This window comes from Lithobates pipiens, unplaced genomic scaffold (genome assembly GCF_037356315.1).
Source record: "Lithobates pipiens isolate NorthernLeopardFrog02 unplaced genomic scaffold, aLitPip1_a1.2 Scaffold_3, whole genome shotgun sequence".
Lineage (NCBI taxonomy): Eukaryota > Metazoa > Chordata > Amphibia > Anura > Ranidae > Lithobates > Lithobates pipiens.
The window spans coordinates 54,301,294-54,326,669 of NW_027507790.1; the positions used below are offsets into that span (position 1 = coordinate 54,301,294).

At 42.1% G+C, this 25,376-nt stretch overlaps 1 protein-coding gene across 8 annotated transcripts in view; it reads right to left on the bottom strand.

The window, feature by feature from the left end:
- The window catches only part of TRMT2A (tRNA methyltransferase 2A), a 96,728-nt gene that overhangs the window by 4,153 nt on the left and 67,199 nt on the right, over window positions 1-25,376 (bottom strand). For all 8 annotated transcript variants that reach the window (XM_077461711.1, XM_077461713.1, XM_077461709.1 and 5 more), the window contains 2 exons: window positions 8,596-8,712; window positions 4,287-4,383 (listed from right to left, as the gene is read on the bottom strand). In XM_077461711.1, coding sequence (XP_077317837.1) covers window positions 4,287-4,383; window positions 8,596-8,712 — 214 coding nt within the window. The remainder of the gene's footprint in view (window positions 1-4,286; window positions 4,384-8,595; window positions 8,713-25,376) is intronic.

A 25,376-nucleotide genomic window follows, 5' to 3' on the forward strand; every position in this document is an offset into this window, starting at 1 on the left:
TCACACATCACCCACTCTTCTAACCACATGAATACAACGGCCTTTCTGACATTTTTTGTTAACATGAAACAAATATATATTTTTTTTTGTTAGAAAATTACTTTGAACCACCAAACATTATATATTTTTTAAAGCAAAGGCCCTACAGATTAAAATGGTGGGTGTTGCAATTTATTTCACACAGTATTTGCACAGTTATTTTTCAATTTTTTTTACTACTCTCTTTAATTTTAATGCACTAAAACACCCAAATGTTTCATGAAATAAAAAAAAAAAAAAAAAAAAAAAAAAAAAAAAGATCTTAAGCCAAGTATATGGATACCAAACACAAAATGCTTTAAAATAACGCACAAACTACATACATTTTTAAAAGCCTTTAAAATCCTTTACAGGTTACCACTTTAGATTTACAAAGGAGATCTACTGCTAAAATGACTGCCCTCGATTGCACCTTCGTGGTGATGCCTCACATGCATGGTACAATTGCTGTTTACATATGACGCCAGACCAACGTGGGGGGGTGTTAGATAGGGCTGTTTTTTTACGATTTGTTTTGCTTTTTTTATTTTAATTTTAAACTGTTCCTTTCATTTTTTTGTAATCATTTTTATTGTTATCTCAGGGAATGTAAATATGATAGCAATAGGTAGTGACAGCTACTATTTTTTTGAAAAAAAATTTGGGATTTATGGGGACTAAAAATTGGGACTTGTTAGTCCCTAGAGCTCACTTCTTCCCTCAAAGCATGACCACACCAAGATCAGTGTGATAAAATGCTTTACCAATGGCGCTGTTTATATCCAGCGAAACCCAAGTTATGAAATGCTCATAGCTTTCGGTCCCTTAGGCCATAGAGATGATTGGAGCCGTTCTGGTCTCCGATCAGCTCTATGGTCAGCTGGCAGAACCACTTGCTGCATTCACGGGTTCCCTGTTGGGACAGGAGAGCCAGAGTAAATCCATGGAAGACAGTGGAAGGGAGTGTTTCCTTCCACTGCTTGTAAAAGCACTCTAGAGGCTAATTAGCAACTAGCATTGCTTTTACACAAAAGCCGACCACTGGCTGAAAAGAATGATACCTAAACCTGCAGGCATCATTCTGGTATAACCACTCAAAGTCCAGCAAAATATCAGTACGTTGCTGTTCCTTGTTGGGCATATATTGTAATGTTTTTTCTCCATGCAACCTGCGGGCTGAACAAAAAAAAAAAAGAGATTGATCGGTGGGTATGCCCTTCATCCACCCACTTCTAATGATTGGCATGCATGCACCACTTTTATTTTTATAACTGTGGTGGTGAAATCACCTCCTACAGCGATGGAGTCACGGCTTTGCGTATAGTGGGAGCAAATGCTGTTGCAGTCAGAAAAAAAAACGTGCTGCAGCTGAATTGCGTTCCTGCTAAGCAAATGATGGTTAACAATAAAACAAAATAACATTACAGTATAACAGTAACACATACATTGCATAACTAAAAGCAAATACTATAAAAACATAGTAAAAATAAAACATTACCGGTCTAAAATACAGTAACAGAGGGAGAACAATAATAAAACCACAACAATTTTTGGCTCTTTTATTTAAATTTTTTGCACTTTATATAAAACCGTAAACGTTCCAGATTAGGGTCTCTCAAAATGTGATGGCCATCTCATATTTCAAGACCCTAAGTGTGCCCTAGGACTGTACTTTTCCAAATAAGGGTGATACCAAGTCACACACAATCTTAAGCACTCCCTTTGTAGTCTGGGCAGTTCTCCGGCTCCAGGTGACTCTCTTTCCTCATAAACCATAAAACAATATGTATAGCCTGTTGCTCTGTCATAGAGCTTATACCTCTTGACTAAGGATAAGCTCAGGCGTGTTTGCCTGGACCACGTGCAGAGCCCACCAGGAAGTCGGCGCAGCACTGCGCTAATCACAGGCAGTGAGACACTGCCCCGATTCGAGGCTGCAGAGGTCAGGCAATGTCTCACTCACTGCCTGTGATTAGCGCAGCACTGCGCCGACTTCCTGGCGGGCTCTGCAAATGGTCTATGCGAACACACCTGAGCTCATCCCTACTCTTGACCCCATATCTGGCACGCTTGTTGCGAAGATACTGTTTGATAGACAAGCAGCCAGAAAACGTAATCAGGGACTCAACACAGACAACTTGATCGGGAGAAAAACAAGGCTGCAAACTGTTGAAGTGGTTTACGAGGGGCCGAATTTTGTGGAGCCGATCGTATCCAGGGTCACCCCGACGACGACAGATTTAATTGTCATTGAAATGCATGAACCGCAAGATCTGCTCATATCGTGTCCTGTTCATGGAGGCAGAGAACACAGACATATAGTGAATTGGGTCAATGGACCAATATGAACGCAACTCACTTTTTGTTATGCCCATTAGGAGGGATAGGTCCAGGAAGGTCTTAAATTCAAAGACCGTAATAGGTCTCCAATCTCTGGCAAGGGCCAACTGGGGATTAGCGGCGATGAATTCACCAGCATACAAATTGCTTTGGTCCACAACAGATCTAGAGAGATCTTCCGTGAAAAACCGCAAATAAAAATTAAGTGACGTAAAATCAACTATTTTCACCTGAATTCCGGGCTGGGCAGTGAATGGGGGAAGGGTGCTGCGCTCCCAATTTGGATTGGCAAATGCAGCAGGAAGGGCACTATGGGGTCGACGGGCCTGTGTTTGTCTTTTTGTGCATCTTGAAAAAGCCACACCATGTTTTCAAAGAGTCCTGTATTTCACCTGAAGTTATTTGTGGGTTTTTCTTAGCATTCCAAACAATTTTCCTGGCAGTTGTGGCTGAAATTTGAGTTGGTCTATTTGACCATGGTTTGGTTTCAACAGAACCCCTCATTTTCCACTTCTTGATTAGAGTTTGAACACTGCCGATTGGCATTCTCAATTCCTTGGATATCTTTAGATCCGTTTCCTGTTTTATACAGTTCAACTACCTTTTCCCACAAATCTTTTGACAATTCTGTTGCTTTCCCCATGACTCAGAATCTAGAAATGTGAGTGCAGCACTGGATGAAAGATTCAGGGATCTGTCAAGAGTCCAGAAACGCATTGACCTTTTACACACACACAAAATTACAAGTAAACAGTTCACAGGTGAGGATGTTTACCCTTAATAGCCATTCATACCCCTTTGTGTCAACTTGTGTGCATGTTATCAGGCCAAAATCACTAGGGTATGTCAACTTTTGATCAGGGTCATTTGGGTAGTTTGTGCCAGGGTATGTAACTTTATAAGCACAACTGTGTGTATATATACACACACATTATATATATATATATATATATATATATATATATATATATATATATATATATATATATATATATATATATATATATATATATATATATATATATATATATATATATACATATACATATACATATACACACACAAAGTATTTCTTCTGTTATTCTCAGAGTGGATCAGATATTTTGTTCCCTAACCATACAGATGGTTATTTATATTTACCATTGCATATACAGTAGGTATTCAAGGATAAATTGTGTTTTTTTTAACTCTGCGTATTAACTAAACGCACTTTTCTTTTTAGGTTTTTATCCGATTAAATTAAAAAGAATCCAAAAAAAAATAATAATTAGTTGCAGCCCTAATAGCCACCCTCTCTTGCTTGCTACTGAGATGGACTAGGGACGATGAAATGTGTAGTGTGCATAGAGTAGTGCACGTGACCACATCTTATGTGTACAGCTTGTTCCAAACAGAAGAGGGAAAAGGATAGATTCATGAGCTCTCATACGCGGAGGCAAAAAAAAGCAGTGGAAATTATTTGATGTAAAACAGATTACAGAATCATTAAAGTATTACTAGAGTCAAATTTATTATTTTTCTTTTTTTCCTAACAAGGAATACGTTTTTGGCTTTAGTAACACTAAGTGGTGGATTTGTATGAATTATTCTTTGGAGAATAAGGATATCCTTTAGTCTCACTTTAAAGAAAAAAATACACGAAAAAACACATCCATGACTGAAAATACCTGAACCACTTTCATCCGCTCACTCATGAGATCCATATTATTACAATGCAATGACAGTGAAGATGAGCCTAATCAGCTCCATTTTAAGTAATACTACAGCTCCAGAGCGATGAGGTGCATGGGACTCAGAACAGTTATCAGAGGCTAATGGAAGGAAGGTCATTGTTACATACTGAGCTCAAAGGGCCAAATCACTACAAGCTTTTTGGATTCTGAGGCTTCAAATATTCACTGCAAAGACATCAATAGTGCAATACTTACTCTACAAAGTTGTTAAAGGCAGCCTTTGGATTGCAAGACACATAGATCAGCTGTTTGAGATGTTCTGCTTTTCTGATTGCAATAATTACTTTGGAATCTACAAGCAACAGCACAAATAGGAGGTAGTTTTACACACATACAGATGAAATGGTGACAGAAGTGAGGTCTATGATATATTTCTGCACAAAGAAGTACAAGTGGCAATACAAGAGTCTGGATTAAAACTAGGAGGAAAAAAGTATCAAACTTGCACATAAAAACTGTAAACAAAGTGACTATCAAGGGAGTACAGAGACTTCAAAAATAGATAGTAAAATAAGGAAAACAACAACACTGAGAATTTAGAAAATATGTATATTACCGACTCAACTTAATAGGTTGGGGTTCCCAAAGCCAAAGTATACAAAAAAAAAAGGAAACAAGCCAAGGTGGTTTGCAAAGGGGCTTCAGTATTCAACTCTTAGCAGTATAAATACAAAATGTATTTATTGAGAAACCATTTCAATAACATGTGGCTAGTAGCCAAAAGACAGTAAAAACCTTCACCATTATTAACCACTTGCTGACCGCTACACACCGATATAAGTCTGCACAATGGCGGTGGTTGGCAAATGGGCGTACTTGTACATCCCCTTTAATTGGCATGGCTAGCGGGCGTGCGCCGCCGCGTACAGCGTCACAGTGCCCACAGACTCTGTGTCCCGGTGATCATGTCAGGGAGCCGCAGAACGGGGAGATGCCTATGTAAACAAGTAATTTCACAGTTCTGCCTAGTGACATGACAGATCACTGCTCCCTGTCATCGGGAGCAGTGATTGATGTCATGTGAGTGGAAGCCCATCCTCCTCCCACAGTTAGAATCTCTCCCTAGGACACACTTAACCCCTTGATCGCCGCTCCCTAGTGTTTAACCCCTTCCCTTCCAATGTCATTTACACAGTAATCAGTGCATTTTTATAAGACTGATCGCTGTATAAATGACAATGGTCCCAAAATAGTGTCAAAAGTGTCCACCATAATGTCGCAGTCATGATATAAAAAAATAAAATAAATAAAATAGCAGATCGCTGCCATTACTAATAAAAGAAAAAAAATAATGAAAATGCCATAAAACTATCCCCCCTATTTTGTAGACGCTATAAATTTTGCACAAACCAATCAATATACACTTATATGTAGAGGCATACATATGAGCCTAAACTGAGGGAAAAAAAAATAGTTTTTATATATTTTTGGGGGATTATTATAGCAAAAAGTAAAAAAAATTTTGCTTTTTTTCCCCACAATTTTCGCTTTTTTTTATAGCGCAAAAAAAAAACGTTAAAAAAAACGCACAGGTGATCAAATACCACCAAAAGAAAGCTCTATTTGTGGGGAAAAAAAAGGACGTCAATTTTGTTTGGGTGCAACGTCGCAGGACCGCGCAATTGTCAGTTAAAACAACGCAGTGCCAAATCACAAAAAGTGCCCTGGTCAGGAAGGGGGTAAAATCTTCCGGGGCTGAAGCAGTTAAAACATCATGACAACGTTGTCACAATAAAAATGTAAAAATAGCAGCCTGGGCTCATCTACACTTACACACCGACACTCTTCACACATACGGGGGAGGGGTGGGTATTAGACTCAATGTTGAAAGTCTAAAATCAGCCTCCAGTGACAAAAGGTATGGATATACCAAAAAATAAAAATAAAAAAATCAGGCGGCCCTGAGTATAAAGTAATGGTGCCATAGCATGAAAGACAGAAATGTCAATCTGGAAAATCGGCAGTATGATTAGGTCAGCAGTGAAGAGAATACTCCAGTGTATAGATCAAAGTTACTGACACATGCACATACATGTAGATGAGCTTGAAAAATATAAACAGGCATCTGGACTTGGCTATAAAAGGGCATGCGATATAGATATATTGTCCTTTGGTACAGGAAGCTGCCAAAAACCTCTATTGATCTCCAAGAGAGCCAGGAGCCTCAATGATAATCTGGTACATTCTGAGTTTACATGCACCCCATCCAAGAATTGGCTGACGGAAATTCCTCGCTCTAAAGGTATGTTTCCATGTGGCCATTGCCCCATCTGTCGCCATGTTGAACGTACAGATAAATTTACCGACATGGATGGTGAAAAAAAATCTACCAGATTAAAAGGTTAATTGGTGGCACAAAAAAAGTCTTGTACATCTTGGAATGCCCTTGTCAAAAGCTTTATGGGGGGGCAAAACGAAGCGACAGCTGCGTACGCGTATAGCCGAACACCTTTGTAGTATTAGAAATATTCAACAAAACAAGGATAAAGATAATCCAAAATGGGGCACCATAGCGCAGCACTTTGAGAGGTTCCATACACCTTCTATTGAGTGACTAAAAATAAAAGGCTTCTTTGCCCTATCCTTAGCTAAACGCAGAGGGAATTATGACACAATCCTTTTGGGAAAGGAAAAGGAGTGGATATTTCGTCTCTGAACTATGATCCCGAAGGGGTTAAATACTGAATTAATCCTGCAGCCTTTCCTTGAACCAAGACTGATCTTTTGGCTTAGGAGAAATTTACTATTTTTATTTCTTCTTTTTTATGTCATCATAGGTGTGCTGGTACTTGATTAATTGGTACTCAAATACTCGCTATGAGAAAAATATCCCACTCTAGTTCCTCAAAAATAATGTCTATGATCTACTCCCTCTGCTCTCTCTCCTCCTCGCTTCCAAAAATTTCAATCCATTTTCAGACTTCAGGCTTTATATTTTATAAGTGCGTTTTGGAATGAATGTTTATTTTATCAACCACTTGGCCAACATTTAAAAATCTATTTTTCTTGGCCTCCTGTGATGTAACTAGGCTGTTTTGATACATTGATTTCTTTAAGATTTTAACACCTAAATAGAAAAGCAGTGGCCCTTTAAGGGGGTAACTTTGAAAAGGGAGGAGTATCCACATTATAAGCCTACTGACCAGTCCATTGCATCGTTCTGAGCTCACACAGCTGAGCGAAATGCATAAACATCAGTCTTTAGCAGCCTGGCCTTGGGGGCCACACACATGCAGCTTCCATATTCTCCACTCATCACTGCACGAAGCGAGGCAACTACGGAGAATCAAAGTGCATTTATATCTCTAGTCAGGCAAAGGATGATCGCTTCAACAAACTGAACCATCCTACAGACTGGCTTTTTTAGACATCTGAGAAGCTAATCGGTATTGGATCAAGGAAGCATGCAGCACGGCGGGTGAGATGGTTTCAGGGATGCTGCAGTCTCGTTACCTAAATCACTTTCTATGCATTGTATATGCAAAGTCCTGTATCATCCAGCTGTGGCAGCTTCCTGCACCAAAGGACAATATACCTACTGTATATTACATGCCTCTTCATAGCCAAGTCCAGATGCTGTTTATATTTTCAAGCTCATCTACACATATGTACATGTGTCAGTAACTTTGATCTATACACTGAAGTAATCTCTTCACTGCTGACCTAATCATACTGCCGATTTTCCAGACTGACATTTCTGTCTTTCATGCTATGACACCATTACTTTATCTATACTCAGGGGCCACCTGATTTTTTTGATATATCTATACCTGTTGTCACTGGAGGCTGATTTTAGACTTTCAACATTGAGTCTAACACCCACCCCTCCCCCGTACGTTTGAAGAGTGTCAGTGTGCGCAGATGAGCCCGGGCTGCTATTTTTTACATTTTTATTGTGACATTGTCATGATATTTTAATAATGGCGGGGGTTTTTACTGTCTTTTGGCTTCTAGCCACATGTTATTGAAATTGTTTTTCTCAATAAATAAATTGTCTATTTATACCGCTGAGAGATCCATACTGAAGCCCCTTTGCAAACCTTTTGGCTCGTTTCCTTTTTTTTCATAACAGTGACTCATTTTTGTCTACTGAAAATTCTAGGTGCATTGCTGTGTCTGATTTCTGTACTTTTGACTCAAAACGTCTTATCCTTACACTAAGAGGTCAGCGAGTAACCATCAAAATGTCAAAAGCATCAAAATAAAAGCCAGTGTGCTAGTATTATCAAAAGAAGAGTTTAGTGATGGCAGCCTTTACTATCACTCATGACAGCTTTAAAATCCTTTGCCAAGAAAAGTATGGATTTTTGCATAGTGTAATTTTTTTTGTTTTTTAAATAATCATGCTTTACGAATTAGGCAATTGCATAAAAAAAAAAAAAAAAAAAACAAGGAAATCAGTTTTGTAATTCAGATTGGTTTCTAAAGCAGTATTTGTTGCCTAAAAAAATAAAATAAAAACAAGAATCAAAGATAACATTTCTACTAGCAAGCAATTACTTACGAAGGCCTGCTCTTGGTGGGTCAACTATAGCAATAGGATTGTGAGATACAAGGGTGTTAATCAAAGTAGGGAAGATGTCCTCTGCTTTGCCACATCTGAATTCAACATTGGTCAGGTCTGTAAGCAAAATGTAATAACCATATTCATTAAATGCATACTGTATATCCATGTAGAATACTACAAAAGTCAGGCAGATGTGCGACCCCAAATTTAGAATTCTTGGGCAATGGGTCAGAGCATACTCTCAGAGAATTGCAGTACCATACCAATTACAGAATTATTAATATAGCTTCCACTATCAAGTTCACAACCATTGATAGCTTTTGTAGTATTTCCTGTAGTCACTGGAGACTAATGACTAACGCAATTAAAAATACAAATTTGTCAAAGAAATTATGCTTTTTAGGTTACGCATTTTAATACAGTGGTGTGAAAAAGTGTTTGCCCCCTTCCTCATTTCCTGTTCCTTTGCATGTTTGTCACACTTAAGTGTTTCGGAACATCAAACCAATTTAAACAATAGTCAAGGACAACACAAGTAAACACAAAATGCAATTTGTAAATGAAGGTGTTTATTATTAAAGGTGAAAAAAAATCCAAACCATCATGGCCCTGTGTGAAAAAGTGATTGCCCCCTAAACCTAATAACTGGTTGGGCCACCCTTAGCAGCAACAACGGCAACCAAGCGTTTGCGATATCGTGCAATGAGGCTTTTACAGTGTCCTGGAGGAATTTTGGCCCACTCATCTTTGCAGAATTGTCCTAATTCAGTTACATTAGAGGGTTTTCGAGCATGAACGGCCTTTTTAAGGTCATACCACAACATCTCAATAGGATTCAGGTCAGGACTTTGGGTAGGCCACTCCAAAGTCTTCATTTTGTTTTTCTTCAGCCATTCGGTGGTGGACTTGCTGGTGTGTTTAGGATCATTGTCCTGCTGCAGAACCCAAGTTCGTTTCAGCTTGAGTACACGAACAGATGGTCAGACATTCTCCTTCAGGATCTCTTGGTAGACAGCAGAATTCATAGTTCCTTTTATCATGGCAAGTCTTCCAGGTCCTGAAGCAGCAAAACAGCCCCAGACCATCACACTACCACCACCATATTTTACTGTTGGTATAATGTTCTTTTTATGAAATGCAGTGTTCCTTCTACGCCAGATATACTTGGACACACACCTTCCAAAGAGTTCCACTTTTGTCTCATCGGTCCACAGAATGTTGTCCCAAAAGTCTTGGGGATCATCAAGATGTGTTGTGGAGAAATTGAGACGAGCTTTGATGTTCTTTTTGCTCAGCAGTGGTTTTCTCCTTGGAACTCTGCCATGCAGGCCATTTTTGCCCAGTCTTTTCCTGATGGTGGAGGCATGAACGCTGACCTTAACTGAGGCAAGTGAGGCCTGCAGTTCCTTGGACGTTGTTGTGGGGTCTTTTGTGACCTCTTGGATGAGTCGTCGCTGCGCTCTTGGGGTAATTTTGGGCGGCCGGCCACTCCTGGGAAGGTTCACCACTGTTCCATGTCTTCGCCATTTGTGGATAATGGCTCTCACTGTGGTTCGCTGGATTCCCAAAGCTTTGGAAATGGCTTTATAACCCTTTCCAGACTGATAGATCTCAATTACTTTCTTTCTCAATTGTTCCTGAATTTCTTTGGGTCTCGGCATGATGTGTAGCTTTTAAGGATCTTCTGGTGGACCTTACTGTGTCAAGCAGCTCCTATTTAAGTGATGCCTTGATTGTGAACAGGTGTGGCAATAATCAGGCCTGGGTGTGGCTAGAGAAATTGAACTCAGGTGTGGACAACCACAGTTATAGTATGTTTTAACAAGGGGGGCAATCACTTTTTCACACAGGGCCATGATGGTTTGGATTTTTTTTCACCTTTAATAATAAACACCTTCATTTACAAATTGCATTTTGTGTTTACTCGTGTTGTCCTTGACTATTGTTTAAATTGGTTTGATGTTCCGAAACACTTAAGTGTGACAAACAAACATGCAAAGGAACAGGAAATGAGGAAGGGGGCAAACACTTTTTCACACCACTGTATTTATGATTCAAAGCAGGTTCTTATTAGAACAAAAAACTAAAATGTACAGATAATGCATTTCACAGGTGTCAGATGTGAATGACAATGTTACCAACAAGCGTTTAAAGCAGACATCCCATATATAATAAGCTATAATATAATATATAATGATATGGGATGGGAAGATTCTGAGAGGTGTGGGTCTTTGCCTGGTTTAGGAATTAATACTATTGAGGCCTCACACAGAGGCAGGTAATGAGGAGGCCTCGAAGTTATGGTGGTATCAAGAATTCCAAGTAATTGGAGCATAATTCCACTGGGAGACCATCTGAGCCCGGCGATTTCGAGCAAGGGAATTTCGCTATACCTTTGGCTATTTCCTCTGTTGAAAGGGGCTTGTCCAGCTCCGCCGCTTGTTGCGCCGTGAGCTGTGGAACATGCACCTCATCAAGAAAAGAATCCTTAGTAGAATTACCTACTGTAATTGTAGAGGTATATAATGAGGCAAAGAAATCTCTGAAGATCGCTGTGACCTTCCTAGGCGCAGACATGAGTTCACCCTCTCGGGTTCTAAGGGAGATTACAACCGCTGGATGCTCCTCACAGTGCACCAAGTAGGCCAACAGTCTACCAGCTTTTTCTCCATGCTAAAATAATTTGTGTTTTTTCATAAACAACTTGAGCTTGGACTTTTCCTATTGTAGTTGAGCGACTACCCTAGAATGTAATCTATTCATGTTAGCCCTTTCTGCCGACGGTCATCTATAAAACGCACGCTCAGCCATCGCTGTCTGCCAACACTTTCTAGATCAGTTGCCGAGGCTGGTTTCAATCTGTTTATACGTGTAACCAGGGTAGAGCTAACATGTATTTTAAAGGCGTCCCAGACGTGTGTAGTGGGGCCGATCCCTCATTATCTGTAAAGTATTGCCCCCAGTCAGTCAGGATGTCATCGTCTTCTGGCAGCTATGCAAGCCAAAAGGGATTTAACCGCCACATAGCCGGAGGGTGGATGTACGGCAACGCCAACGTGGTCCAGCAAGGACTATGGTGCAAGAGTGACCTTGGAGTTATACCTGCGTCTTGTAGTCTAGGTAATAGTGAGCTGGAGATTAAGATTAAGTCTATTCTAAACATGGAGTGGTATGCAGAAGAAAAATGCAAAAAGGCACTGGCACTGGGGTGCACGAACCGCCACGTGTCAACAAGGTTAAAACTCTCAACAAGTTTTGCAAACCTAGTTGGTTTGGCACAGGTGCATTGCTATGCAGCTTATCCAGGCTGGGGTTAAGGGTCATGTTGAAGTCGCCCAGCCAAATAGCTGGAATGGAAGGGAATAATGCCATATAGTCAAAAAAGGGTGGAGGTATAGACAGACAATGCCAGTAGCAGCATTGGTTCTCAATATACAATGCCTTGCAAAAAGTATTCACCCCCCTTGGCTTTTTACATATTTTGTTACATGTAGTTCAATGTTTTTGAACTATTATACTATAATCAATTATATGTGATTGACCAGAACACAATAGTCTAAGTTGGTGAAGTAAAATTAGAAAAATATATACATAAAACTATTTTTAGAAATAAGAACTGAGAATTGGCATGTGCACATGTATTCACCCCCTTTGTTATGAAGCCCATAAAAAGCTCCGGGGCTACCAATTACCTTCAAAAGTAACATCAATTAGTGAAATGATGTCCACCTGTGTGCAACATGATCTGTAATTACATATACACACACACCTTTTTCAGCATCTGTGCCCCTTATTTTATAGTATTACAAATGGCAGTTGTATGGTCAGTTTGTCTGCATTTTGTCCAAATTTTACCTGTTTGGTACACATGACATGTTTAGCTCTGTGGAATATTAAGTGTTTACAGTAAGCTATGGTACTGCCTGCATACACGTAAGACATTGGTGCGTTTGTTTTTTTGTGTAAACTATTATGGAAAGTGTACTGCATTGGTTTACATTGTAACCCTGCTGTTACCCTTTGCTGTATGTAATCCCTGATGTCCAGGGTTTAAACTAAAATTAAATAAACTACCGTATATACTCGAGTATAGGCCGACCCGAGTATAAGCCGAGGCCCCCAATTTACCCCCAAAAAACTGGGAAACCTATTGACTCGTGTATAAGCCGAGGGTGAGATATGCCTGTCCATCCCTGTGTGTGTGTCCATCCATCCATCCATCCCTGTGTGTGTGTGTGTGTCCATCCATCCCTGTGTGTGTGTGTGTCCATCCATCCATCCATCCCTCCCTGTGTGTGTGTGTGTGTCCATCCATCCATCCATCCCTCCCTGTGTGTGTGTGTGTCCATCCATCCATCCATCCCTCCCTGTGTGTGTGTGTGTCCATCCATCCATCCATCCCTCCCTGTGTGTGTGTGTGTCCATCCATCCATCCATCCCTGTGTGTGTGTCCATCCATCCATCCATCCCTGTGTGTGTGTCCATCCGTGTGTGTGTGTGTGTGTGTGTGTGTGTGTGTGTGTGTGTGTGTGTGTGTGTGTGTGTGTGTGTGTGTGTGTGTGTGTGTCCAGCCTACCTGTGTCCCGACCCGTCCCGAGCCGAGCCTCCGTCCGGTCCCGTCCCGTCCCGAGCCTCCGTCCGGTCCCGTCCCGTCCCGAGACTCCGTCCGGTCCCGTCCCGTCCCGAGCCGAGCCTCCGTCCGGTCCCGTCCCAGGATCACCGCTCTTCGTCGGCGCCCATTCCCCTGTTCAAATGCCGCGCCTCCCTGTCTGTGATAGGCGGAACACAATTTCCCAGCAGTCTGTGTTCCGCCTATCACGGACATCCTTTCATCCTCGTCCGTAGTACGAGGATGAGACGATGTCCGTGATAGGCGGAACACAGGCTGCTGGGAAATTCAGTGTTCCGCCTATCACAGGCGAAGGCGGAGCCGGAGGCGCGGCTTTTGAATTATAGAATGGCCGCTGTCTGTCTGCTCGACACGCTGATCGAGCAGGCAGACAGCGATGACTCGAGTATAAGCCGAGGGGGGCACTTTCAGCCTCAAAAAAGAGGCTGAAAATCTCGGCTTATACTCGAGTATATACGGTAAATAGCAGTTTGGATGTTAACATTCAAGGCACTGTTCTAACAATGTGTAACCACTGGTAAAATCAAAGCGGTGCTTTTGCTCCCAGTAAAAAAACAAAAAAAAAACAAAAAAAAAAAAACACAGTAACCAGTGTAAGTATTGTCTGAAAACTTGTGTTCTAAATATTTTTTGGTTGCTGTATGAATTGAGTGACTGTTAGATGCTTGTGATTTTGTCATGTCTGTCACCCGTTTCAAAAAGGGACTTTGCTTTTAATGCAGATGTAAAACTTGTGCATTTATTCTTGCATATTGTGTTTTTAAACCTTTTTTTTTTTCGGTTTAATAGTTTTAAGCAATAAAATTTGATATTACAAACTGTTTTGTTTTGGATTATTTTTACCCCCCAGCTTGGTTTCGGGAAATATATAGGCTTGCAGCCTAATGAACACAATCACACAGGATGAGTATTCAGGTACACAGGCTTATGCTGATGGTGTCTGTGTACCTTTTTTTTTTTTTTTTAAACTCCATGCTGTCCTGTAATGTAAGGATTTTCATGGTAAGTAAAAATCCTATTTTTCTCAATTACATTTGGGTACCCTGGCAGCATATTATTACCGTATATGCATTTATATAGTGGCAACAATTTACACAGCGATATATACACAATGCAAAAGTATTGCCTCCCCCCCCCCCCCCTTGGTTTTTTACCTATTTTGTTACATTACAGCTTTTAGTTCAATTAGAAAAATATATACATAAAACAATTTTTTTAGAAATAAAAAAAAACTCATAATTGGCATGTGCTTATGTATTCACATCCGCTTTGTTATGAAGTCCATAAAAAGCTTTGGTGCAACCAATTGCCTTCAGAAGTCACATAATTGGAGAAATTTTGTCCACCTGTGTGCTATCTAAGCATCGCCTGATCTGTCATTACATAAACGCACCTTTTTGAAAGGCCCCAGAAGCTGCAACACCTAAGCAAGAGGCACCACTAACCAAACACTTCCATGAAGGAACTCTCCAAACAAAGGACAATGTTGTTGAGAAGTACAAGTCAGGGTTAGGTTATAAAAAATAATATCCAAATCTTTGATGATCTCTAGGAGCACCATCAAATCTATCATAACCAAATGGAAAGAACATGGCACAACAGCCAACCTGCCAAGAGACGGCCGCACACCAAAACTCACGGACTGGGCAAGGAGGGCATCAATCAGAGAGGAAGCACAGAGACCTAAGGTAAACCTGGAGGAGCTGCAGAGACTGGAGCATCTGTACATAGGATGACAATAAGCCGTACGCTCCATAGAGTTGGGCTTTATGGCAGAGTGGCCAGAAGAAAGCCATTACTTTCAGCAAAAAACAAAATGGCACGTTTTGAGTTCGCGAAAAGGCATGTGGGAGGCTCCCAAAATGTATGGAGGAAGGTGCTCTGGTCTGATGAGAATAAAATTTAACTTTTTGGCCATCAAAGAAAATGCTGTCTGGTGCAAACCCAACACATCACCCAAAGAACACCATCCCCACTGTGAAACATGGTGGTAGCAGCATCATGCTGTGGGGATGTTTTTTCAGCAGTCAGGACTGGGAAACTGGTCAGAGTTGAGGGAGAAATGGATGATGCTAAATACAGTGATATTCTTGAGCAAAACCTGTGCAACTCTGTGTGTGATTTGAGGCTAGAACAGAGGTTAACCTTCCAGCAGGACAATGACCCCAAACGCACTGCTAAAGCAACACTTGAGTGGGTTAGGGAAAACATGTAAATGTATTGGAATGGCCTAGTCAAAGCCCAGAGCTCAATCCAATAATCTGTGGTCAGACTTAAAGATTGCTGTTCACAAGCGCAAACCATCCAACTTGAATGAACTGGAGCAGTTTTGCAAGGAGAAATGGGCAAAAATCCCAGTGGTAATATGTGGCAAGCGCATAGAGAATTATCCAAAGCGACTTGGATCTGTGATAGCTGCAAAAGGTGGCTCTGCAAAGTATTGACTTAAAGGGGGGGGGGGGGGGGGTTGGGGGGGTGACTAGTTATGCACATTGACTTTTTCTGTTGTGTCTTATTTGTGGTTTGCTTCACAATAAAAATAAAACAAATCTTCAAAGTTGTGGGCATGTTCTGTAAATGAAATGATGCAAATCCTCAAACAATCCATGTCAATTCCAGGTTGTGAGGCAACAAAAAACACGAAAAATGCCAAGGGGTTGAATACTTTTGCAAGGCACTGTAAGGCTGCATGTAGAAAAAAACATCTACCGAGTGGATCTACCTTAGAACCCCGGAGATCGAAATTAGTAGATTTAGCTACAAGAATAACACCTCTAGAGTGAGTGGTATAGGTGGAGTGATAAGCCCATTCTATCCAAGGTCGTTTAAGCGCCAACTGGAGTCGACCTTCTGGCTGGGTTCACACTGCTGCGCGGGGAGATCCGGATGTGATTCGCACCGCAAATCACATCCGATCTCCGTAGCGATGCGAGTTCAGCCATACAGATAGTATGGCTGAATTCGCATCGCTCCCGCAGCAAACTCGCACGGGACCCTTTTTTTGGTCCGCAACAGAATCGGATCGCATGGGGGTTCACACCATGCGATCCGATTCCTGTGCGAGTCGGCAGATCGCACTGCGATATGCGGACGGATCTGGGGGTGTCATTAACATATCATTGACACTCCCAGCCGTCCGCATAGGGCAGTGTGAACTGCCGGCGGGAGGTGTGCGATGCGGGAAAACGCAGCGGATTCGCGGCGTTCCCGCATCGCAGCGGTGTGAACCCGGCCTCTGTATGTGTTTCTATAAAGGACAGTTATGTCAGCTTGCTGTTTTTTAAAGGGAGGAGAAGACAGCTGACTTCTTAATTTTATTGTTCATGCCCCCACATTCCAAGCGAGGAGTTTCGAAGAGGCCATAGAGCAAATAAAAATATTTTTGAGGCTCCAGGGTTCTTGGCTTCCACAGCATGTTTTAGATACATGTATGACACACATAGAGGAAGAATATTTATTAGATTGTAAGCTCTTCTGAGCAGGGCCCTCTTAATCCTCTTGTATTTTATTGTATTGTAACTGTATTGTCTCCTTTTTATATTGTAAAGCGCTTCGTAAATTGTTGGCGCTATATAAATCCTGAATAATATTATTTTTATTATTAATGATATTTAGTGACTTCCTATTCTACCATACCGCTTGTCTCCGATTTGCACACACTGTACCATCGTGTCTCCAACCATTTGAAGATATAATTCCCCCCTCCCTACCCTGCACTGTTCCCAACTTGTGCAGGCATTATACCCAAACTAACATATAAAAAGACAGTCCAACCTGTGAAAGAAATGTAAAGAAGCCATTGTGTGTGGCACAAAAACAGGTGCCGTGAATACACTTTAGCTGGGGATAGAAAGGATATAAAGTAGAACATGGAGAGTACTGCGTTCCAACACAGGTTACTTAAAGAGTCAGATGGGGCGAAACTTTGCTGTTTAACGAATCACAACATAGGACAAACCCCATATTTTCAGGTGGGCAACTTGGTGAATTGTTTGTCCGCTTCCACAGGAAAAAACTGATCTGGACCGACACCAAAAAGGGTGAAGACAAAAAGCTTGTCACTGAGAAAAACTGAACATTTCCAAACGTACCTGCCATTAGGCTGTGTAGTATAGATGTGAGCAATTGCAAGGCAGCAGTGACCTCCGGTGGTGAGTTTAGGCGAGAACAAGATTGCATCTGAATGTGCAACTGTGGGTCTAAAAGTCAGACATACTCTCTGTGTTACTTTCTGTGTATCAACTGGGGAGTAAAACAGAAGAGCATCCTTGAACCTAGGGGGATTGAAGATATAAAAGGGCTGAGTACAGTCAGGCAGCATCTATGAAAGCAAGGTGGGTAGGCAGATGGCCTGCATCCAGGGTTCCCGAGCCCGTGGAATAAAAGTTAGTCAAGTGGGAAATTTGGGAAGGCACAAAAATGAACCATAAAGACACTTGGCTGCGAGTTTCCCTGTATTGAAGCCAGGAAATGGCTGCATCCAGATCATCGAAAAAGTGCACTCTGTCATCACCTTCCACTCAGAGGCAGGCAGGGAAAAGCATGGCATACTTGATGTGCTTGATACGGAAGCATCTTTTAGCTTCTGTGAAACTTCTGCGTCTACACTGAACCTCTGTAGAGAAGACCGGGAACACCGCTATCATCTTTTTGCCATAAGGAAGATTTTCCTTCTCTCTGCTCAAGCGCAATATGGTGTCCCGATCTCTACAATTAAGGAATTTTGCAATGAATGTGTGAGACGGGGCCCTAACTGGAAGTGGTCACCCAGACATATGGTGGGTCCATTCAACAAACATGGAGGAAAAGGCCTCCTTACCATATTTAGTGTACAGGAGTTGCTCCAAGAATGGGGTGGGTTCTGCTCCCTCTTCTCCTTCAAGCAGTCCAATAAATCTTAAGTTGCTCCTTCTGAGCCTGTTTTCCATTTCGTCCTGCTCCTGGAGCAGTTAATTCACTTGCAGCTGCATGCTGTCTAATATTGTGTGTGTGTGTGTGTGTGTGTGTGTGTGTGTGTGTGTGTGTGTGTGTGTGTGTGTGTGTGTGTGTGTGATCCTCCACAGTGCTCAGCCTACTTCCTCGATCCTGGCAGTCAGGGTGGTTTGGCAAAACGTTATGGCTTCTTGATAGGCAGTGATGGTATCAAGTACCCTCGCCAAGAAGAATTACACAGGAGGCCTTGATGCTATAATTACTGCTCTCACTATAAAGTTTGTGGCAATACCTCATGTGTGGTGCAAACACCATCTACGTATGCGTTTGACTTTGCGTGTGAGCACGGGAGGACGAAAGGACAGGGGCACTTTCATTGAAAAACATACATATATATTATTAGATTTTATTTTACACTGTCTTTTATTATTTTTTATCAACTTTATTGCTATCACAAAGGACAACCATTATCCCTTGTGAAAGCATGGGCAGTGACAGGCACTCTTTACTGAGACATCTGAGGTCTATTAGACCCAAAATATCTTCTCTACCCTCCAAAGCATCTGATAAAAGCAAGATCGGTTTGCTTTGTACAAGCCAGGAATGGCTTGTTTACATGAGAATGAAACTTGAAGTGACAAAATCCTCATGACTTCTGGTTTCTGATGTCACATAGTGGGAGAAACAACATCAGTTCCACAGTGTCCCAGGAACCGTATGCCACCGGTTGCAGCCCTTACTAGGTTCCCTGATCGCATGGGAGAGCTCGGTAAAGGAGAGGGTGGCAGTAGGGGGGTGGGACCCCCTTTTGTCGCCTGTATAAGTATTTCAGCTGCTTCTTGGGTAGGATTACTTTTACATTGAAGGGACAACAGATTGGCCCATTATTTACCCAGTGCCATTGATAAACAGCACTGGATAAATAGTCATCAGGCAGCAATTCTGTCTGCCATTCGCTAGAGTTGCACGATTCTGGCTAAAATGAGAATCACGAGTCTCTGTAACATCATCTTTCACATTAAAACAAAAAAAATTGGGCTAACTTTACGGTTTATTTTTTTTATTTTTTTTATTTATTGAAGTGTTTTTGCCCAAAAAATTGCATTTGAAAGATCTCTGGGAAAATACAGTGTGACCTAAAATATTGCAGCAATTGCAATTTTATTCCCTAGGGTCTCTGCTAATTTTATATATATGTTTGGGGGTTCCAAGTAATTTTCTAGCAAAAAACATTGATTTTAACTTAAGAAAGAAGTGTCAGAAAAGATTTAGACTTTAAGTGGTTAAACTTCCTGCATTAGCACAGGAAGCCTGCCCAAATTATTTACATAGAAGTTCTATTCCTTTGATCTAAAAAGGAAGCTTAGTTACAATGTTTCAAGTTAAAGACTTGGCAGACTGCCCAGATACTTTTTGACAGCTGAGTGAGCAGATAAGTCTCTCCACTTGTTTATATGAAAGAATTGGCAAACTCTGCAGTAGAGATGTCGGGGTGAATAGAGATCACAATTTTTTTACGATTAATTGTGCAGCTCTACTATTCACTGATAAGAGGATTTTTAGAACAGCTTACCTTTAAAATCCTTTTCTTTAAAGTACATCACGGGACACAGAGCCATAGTAGTTACTATGTGGGTTATAGGCCACCTTCAAGGTGATGGACACTGGCATGCCCCAAGACAAAAAGTGCCCTCCCTATATAACCCCTCCCACTACTGGGAGTACCTCAGTTTTGTAGCCAAGCAATACACGTGTATACCAAATAAGGGAGGGACCTCCGTGTCCCGTGATGTACTTAAAAAAAAAGGATTTTACAGGTAAGCTGTTAAAAATCCTATTTTTACACAGAGCCATAGTAGTTACTATGTGGGATGTCCCATAGCAATGGCAACTGAAGGGAAGGAGACAACAAAAAAGTAGGGCATTAAGAGACTAGAGGACTTATACTGCAGCCTGCACTACACTGCACCAAAAGGCGATGTCCTCAAGACCTTTTACATCGATTTCATAGAATCTGGTAAATGTATGGACTGAAGACCAAGTTGCGGCCTTGCAGATCTGAGCCATGGAGGTCTGGTGATGTACTGCCCAAGAAGCAGCCACAGCTCTGGTGGAGTGCGCTTTAACATGAAAAGGAGGAATATTCCTCTTTAGATCATAAGCCTGAACAATCACTTGATGAATCCATTTGGAAATAGTAGATTTTGACGCTGCCTGTCCTTTTAGGACCTTCTGGCAATACAAACAAAACATCTGTTTTGCGAATCTGAGCAGTCACCTTTAAATAGACTTTGACCGCTCTCACTACATCAAAGGAATGTATTAACCTCTCTTTCATAGATCGAGGTTCTGGAAAAAAAAGAAGGTAGGACAATATCCCGCCTTTTAAATAAAAACCTGTCGCTACCTGGTAGGAATCTATGATGAGGCCATAATACCACCTTATCCTTATGAATAATCAAATATGGCTCTTTACAAGAAAGAGCCGCCAATTCCAATACTCTTCTGGCAGAGGATATGGCAACCCAAAAAAATAATTTTCCTTGTCAAGAGGACCAAGTGAATATCCCGTATAGGCTCAAAAGGCTGTTTTTGTAAAGCCAACAGGACTAAATTCAAATCCCAAGGGTTCAGGGGTGTCCTGACTGGGGAATTAATCCATGTTACCCCCTGAATAAAGCTACGAACCAGAGAGTGAGAAGCAAGAGGTTGTTGAAACAATACTGATAAGGCTGACACCTGGCCCTTGATAGTACTCAAGGTCAACTTAATTTCCAATCCCATCTGTAGGATTTCAAGGATCCTACCCATGACATTTTCTGGGGCGCCAATTCACACCAGGAGACATATGCCTTCCAAACTCTATAGTATACGACTCTGGAGGCCGGCTTCCTAGCATTAACCTAAGTAGACACTACTGAAGGCGACAGCCTACGGTCCTTTAGAATGTGGGTCCCAAAGGCCAAACCCTTAAATTTAGTGTTTGTAAGGCAAGATGGAATACTGGACCTTGCGCGAGAAGTTCTGCCCACAGTGGCAGGGTCCAAGGGTCCCCTACCGGCATCTTTATGATCTCGGCAAACCAAGATCTCCTGGGCCACCAGAATTGCCTTTTTCCCTTCCTGCTTGATCCTGCGAAGAAGGCACTGAAGCAGCAGAACCGGAGGGAAAGCATAGATCAGTGAAAACTGATCCCACGGAAAGACCAGTGTGTCTGTTCCACATGCTAGCGGATCCCTCATCCTTGACACAAAGTTGTTGACCTTGTTGTTTAATCTGGACACGAACAGATCATGTCCAGAACACCCCATCTTTGACATATTGACAGAAAAATGTCAGAATGAAGGGACCCATTTTCCCGGAAACAATTGTTGGTGACTTAAGTAGTCTGCCTGCCAATTTTCTATCCCTGGAATGAAAGTCACAGATAAGCAAGGAACGTTGCTTTCAACCCAAGATAGAACATGATTCACCTCTTTGAGCTGCACAATTTTTCGTGCCCCCCTGGTGATTGATGTAGGCCACCGCCGTGGCACTGTTGGATTGAATCCTGACAGGACAATTCCATAGTCTGAGCGTCCAGGCCTCTAGGGCCAGACGTACTGCCCGAATTTCTAGTACATTGATGGGCAAGGTCCTTTCTGACTTGGACCACTTTCCTTGGACAGATACTTCTTCCAGGACTGCTCCCCAGCCTAGAAGGCTGGCATCCATTGTTACCACTTTCCAGAATACTGGTAGAAAGGTTCTCTCCAGTTGAAGGTTGCTGGATATCAACCACCAATTGAGACTCTGATGCACCTCAGGGGATAAGCGCATTGGAAAGTCCAAAGCCTGGACCTTCTTGTTCCAAGTTGACAGAATACTGTTTTGCAGCAGTCTTGAATGAAACTGCACATAAGGAACAGTCTCGAAGGAGGCCACCATCTTTCCTAACAACTTCATGCAAAGCCCAATGGAAGGATTTTTCTTTGTTTTGATAAGCCAAATCAGTTCCCTTATGGAACTGATCCTTCCCTGGGATAAGAATACCTTCTTTTGAACTGTATGTATGATCAGCCCCAAGTACTGTAATCTCCTTGATGGTTTTAAAGGAGGATTTTTCCAGGTTAAGAATCCAGCCTAGGAAATCTAGGTAACTCACTGATCTACTAAGAGCAGATTGTCTAAGTAGGCTAGAATTGAGCCCTTAAAGCGTGGAGTTCTGCCGTTTTTTTTTTTTTTTTAAAGCCAGCAGCTACAAATACTGCAGCTGCTGACTTTTAAAATAAGAACAATTACCCGCCCAGCGCGCCCACGATGTCGGCACCCGAAGCCGATCTCTCGATTGTCTCTCGGGTGCTGCCGCCGCCATCTTGGGTATGGGAATCAGGAAGTGGAGCCTTGCGGCTTCATTTCCCGGTTCCCTACTGCGCATGCGCAATAAGGATGGTCCCCGCTGTCTCTGGGATCCGTGTGTTTCCCAGCAGACAGCGGGGGACCTGCAGAAAGGGGCGTAGATTCTGTGGAAAGGGGGCGTAGATTCTGCGGATATCTATGCCGGAAGTGGGAGCAGATACCTGTACTGTACAGGTACCTGCACCCCCCTGAAAGGTGCCAATTGTGGCGCCGGAGGGGGGGAGGGTTCCAATGAGCGGAAGCTCCACTTTAGGTGGAGCTCCGCTTTAACCTGGCTAAAGGAGGGGCCAGGATCTTTGTGAAAACTCGAGGTGCAGTGGCTAGACCGAAAGTCAGAGCCACAAACTGAAAATTACGATTTTCTACCTCGAAGCGCAGAAATTTCTGATGAGCGGGAAAAATTGGCACATGGAGATCGACATCAAGGATACCTATTGATGCCAAAAATTCTCCTCATTGGAATGGAGATAACCGATAGGATTGACTCCATGCAAAAGGAATGGATATTCAAAGTGCCGGTTTAGATCCTTGAGATCTAAATTGGGTCTTACCTCCCCATTTGATTTTGGTACCGTGAAGAGGTTTGAATAAAACCCTGATCCCTGCTCTTCTGTGGGAACCTCTGATATCACTGAGACAAGAGATGATCCAGAGCCAGAAAGATACTTCCTTTTCCTTGGGTCCCTGGGAACGTTTGATATTAAAAAACAAGGAGACGGGAATTCTTGGAATTCTAGTTTGTAACCTAGAGAAATTGAGGAAGCCACCTATCTGACAAGGTTCCTGCCAGATATTTGAAAAGTGTAGAAGCCTTCCCCCCCACTCGAGCGAGCGGGGGCGCCCCTTCATAAGGAAGCTTTAGTATTTTGCTTTGCAGGTTACCTGCCCCAGGACCTCATTTGGCACTGGGACTGCCCTCGAGGTCCTCCTCTTGAACCCGAGAGTGGAGGCCATCGTGACTGCCCGGAGGCAGATGCTCCCGGCACTGGAAAAGATGCACGTTTAAAAAAGGAAAAATGTTTAAACCTCTTCTTTACTGGTAAAAGAGAACTTTTCCATTAGAAATTCTTTGGACTATCCAGATAGTCTCCAAACAACCGTTCACCATGAAATGGGAAACTGGCCAAGAGCTTTTTACATGCCGCTTCGGCTGACCAATTTTTCAACGATAGTATTCTACGCATATATACCAGCCCTAGCATCCATTGTGAAACACAGTGCTTCTGATATGCCAGCCATCTGCCAGGCCTGCTGATGAGGAATAATTTTGAGTACCTCTACAAACTGGTCCTTTATGGACTGAGATACTCCAATGGCCACTAATACAGACTGAACCTGCAAGAGAAATGCTGTTTTTAAAAAGAAATTTAAACTTTTTATCTGTTGGATCCTTCAACATTTGAACATTGGCTACAGGACAAGTCAGGTTTTTGTTTACAGAGGATATAGCAGCATTAATTGCTGGAATCCCCCATTTATTATAGAATTCCTCCTCGATAGGATAAAGTATAGAAAACTTTTTCAGAGGAAAAAAATGTTTATTCGGGGGGTGCTCCCACTTTTTATAGCCATGAATGGATAGGAAAGGTCTCAACAGACTGGAGAGTCTTTAGTGATCCCAAACCAGAGGTGGGCTCATCGATTGACTGCGTTACAAGCAGTAAATAAGTTGAGCGGGCCAGCTTAGTGAGGGAGTGTACCAACAGTTTCTCCTGTGAGGCCGATCCCTCCATATTAGGATCTTCAGAAGAGGAGTCGTCAGCCTCTTCCTGATCTCTTGAGAGAACCTCACAATCTCTCGCCCCTTGTTCCTCAGTACGAGGGTCCTGAACAATGGATGGGGATCTGCTATGCTTAGGCCCACTCTGGGAAGAGAATAAAGCATCAATCTTCTGTTCCAAAATTAAAATGGTAGAAGAAAAAACCTCCTGCAACACCAGCCCCCCCGGATGGCTCACTCTGACCACATCACTCTCAGAGGAGGATGCCATCTTTTTAGATATGGATCTAGGATCTAGGATCTATATTATCCAGCCCGTCACCCAGCCCAAAAGGAAAAAAAAAAATTCCAGGACCAATGGTCCCCTCAGGGAGCCAGGTCTGTCTCCTACACTAGGCAGAAAAAAAACTGAGCTGCACGAAGCAGGGTGAGGGGGTTATAGCCAGAGGGACCGCCCCCTGAGTGGTACTGTGCAGTCTTGTTGTTTTTACATGCTACATGTTCTGACTAGTCTTCTGCTGAAGGTGGCATGATAACCCTAAGGTCAAGAATTAAAGGAGCTGTGTCCATCAATGAACGAAAGAGAAAGGATTTTACAGGAAAGCCATTTTTAAAAATTCAGTTTTCTTTTCATACATCAGGGGACACAGAGCCATAGTAGTTACTATGTGGGATGTCCCATAGCAATGCCAACTGAAGGGAGGGAGACACAGCAATAGTAGAGCATCATGATCTTTTACATCTACTTGATAGAATCTGGCAAATGTATGGATTGAAGACCAAGTTGCGACCTTGCAGATCTGAGCCATGGAGGCTTGGTGAGGCACTGCCCAGGAAGCATTAATGGCCCTGGTGGAGTGCCTTTAAAATGAAAGGAGGAATTTTCTTTTAAGCCAAAAGCTTGAACAATCACTTGACGAATCCACCTAGAAATCGTAGATTCCGATGCGGACTGTCCTCTTAGGACAGTCAGGCAACACAAACAAAAAACATCCATTTTTATGCATCCGAGCAGTCACCTTTAAATGTACCTTGACCTTTCTCACCACATCAAGAGAATGTGACCTTTCTTTCAGAGAACGAATTTCTGAAAAAAAA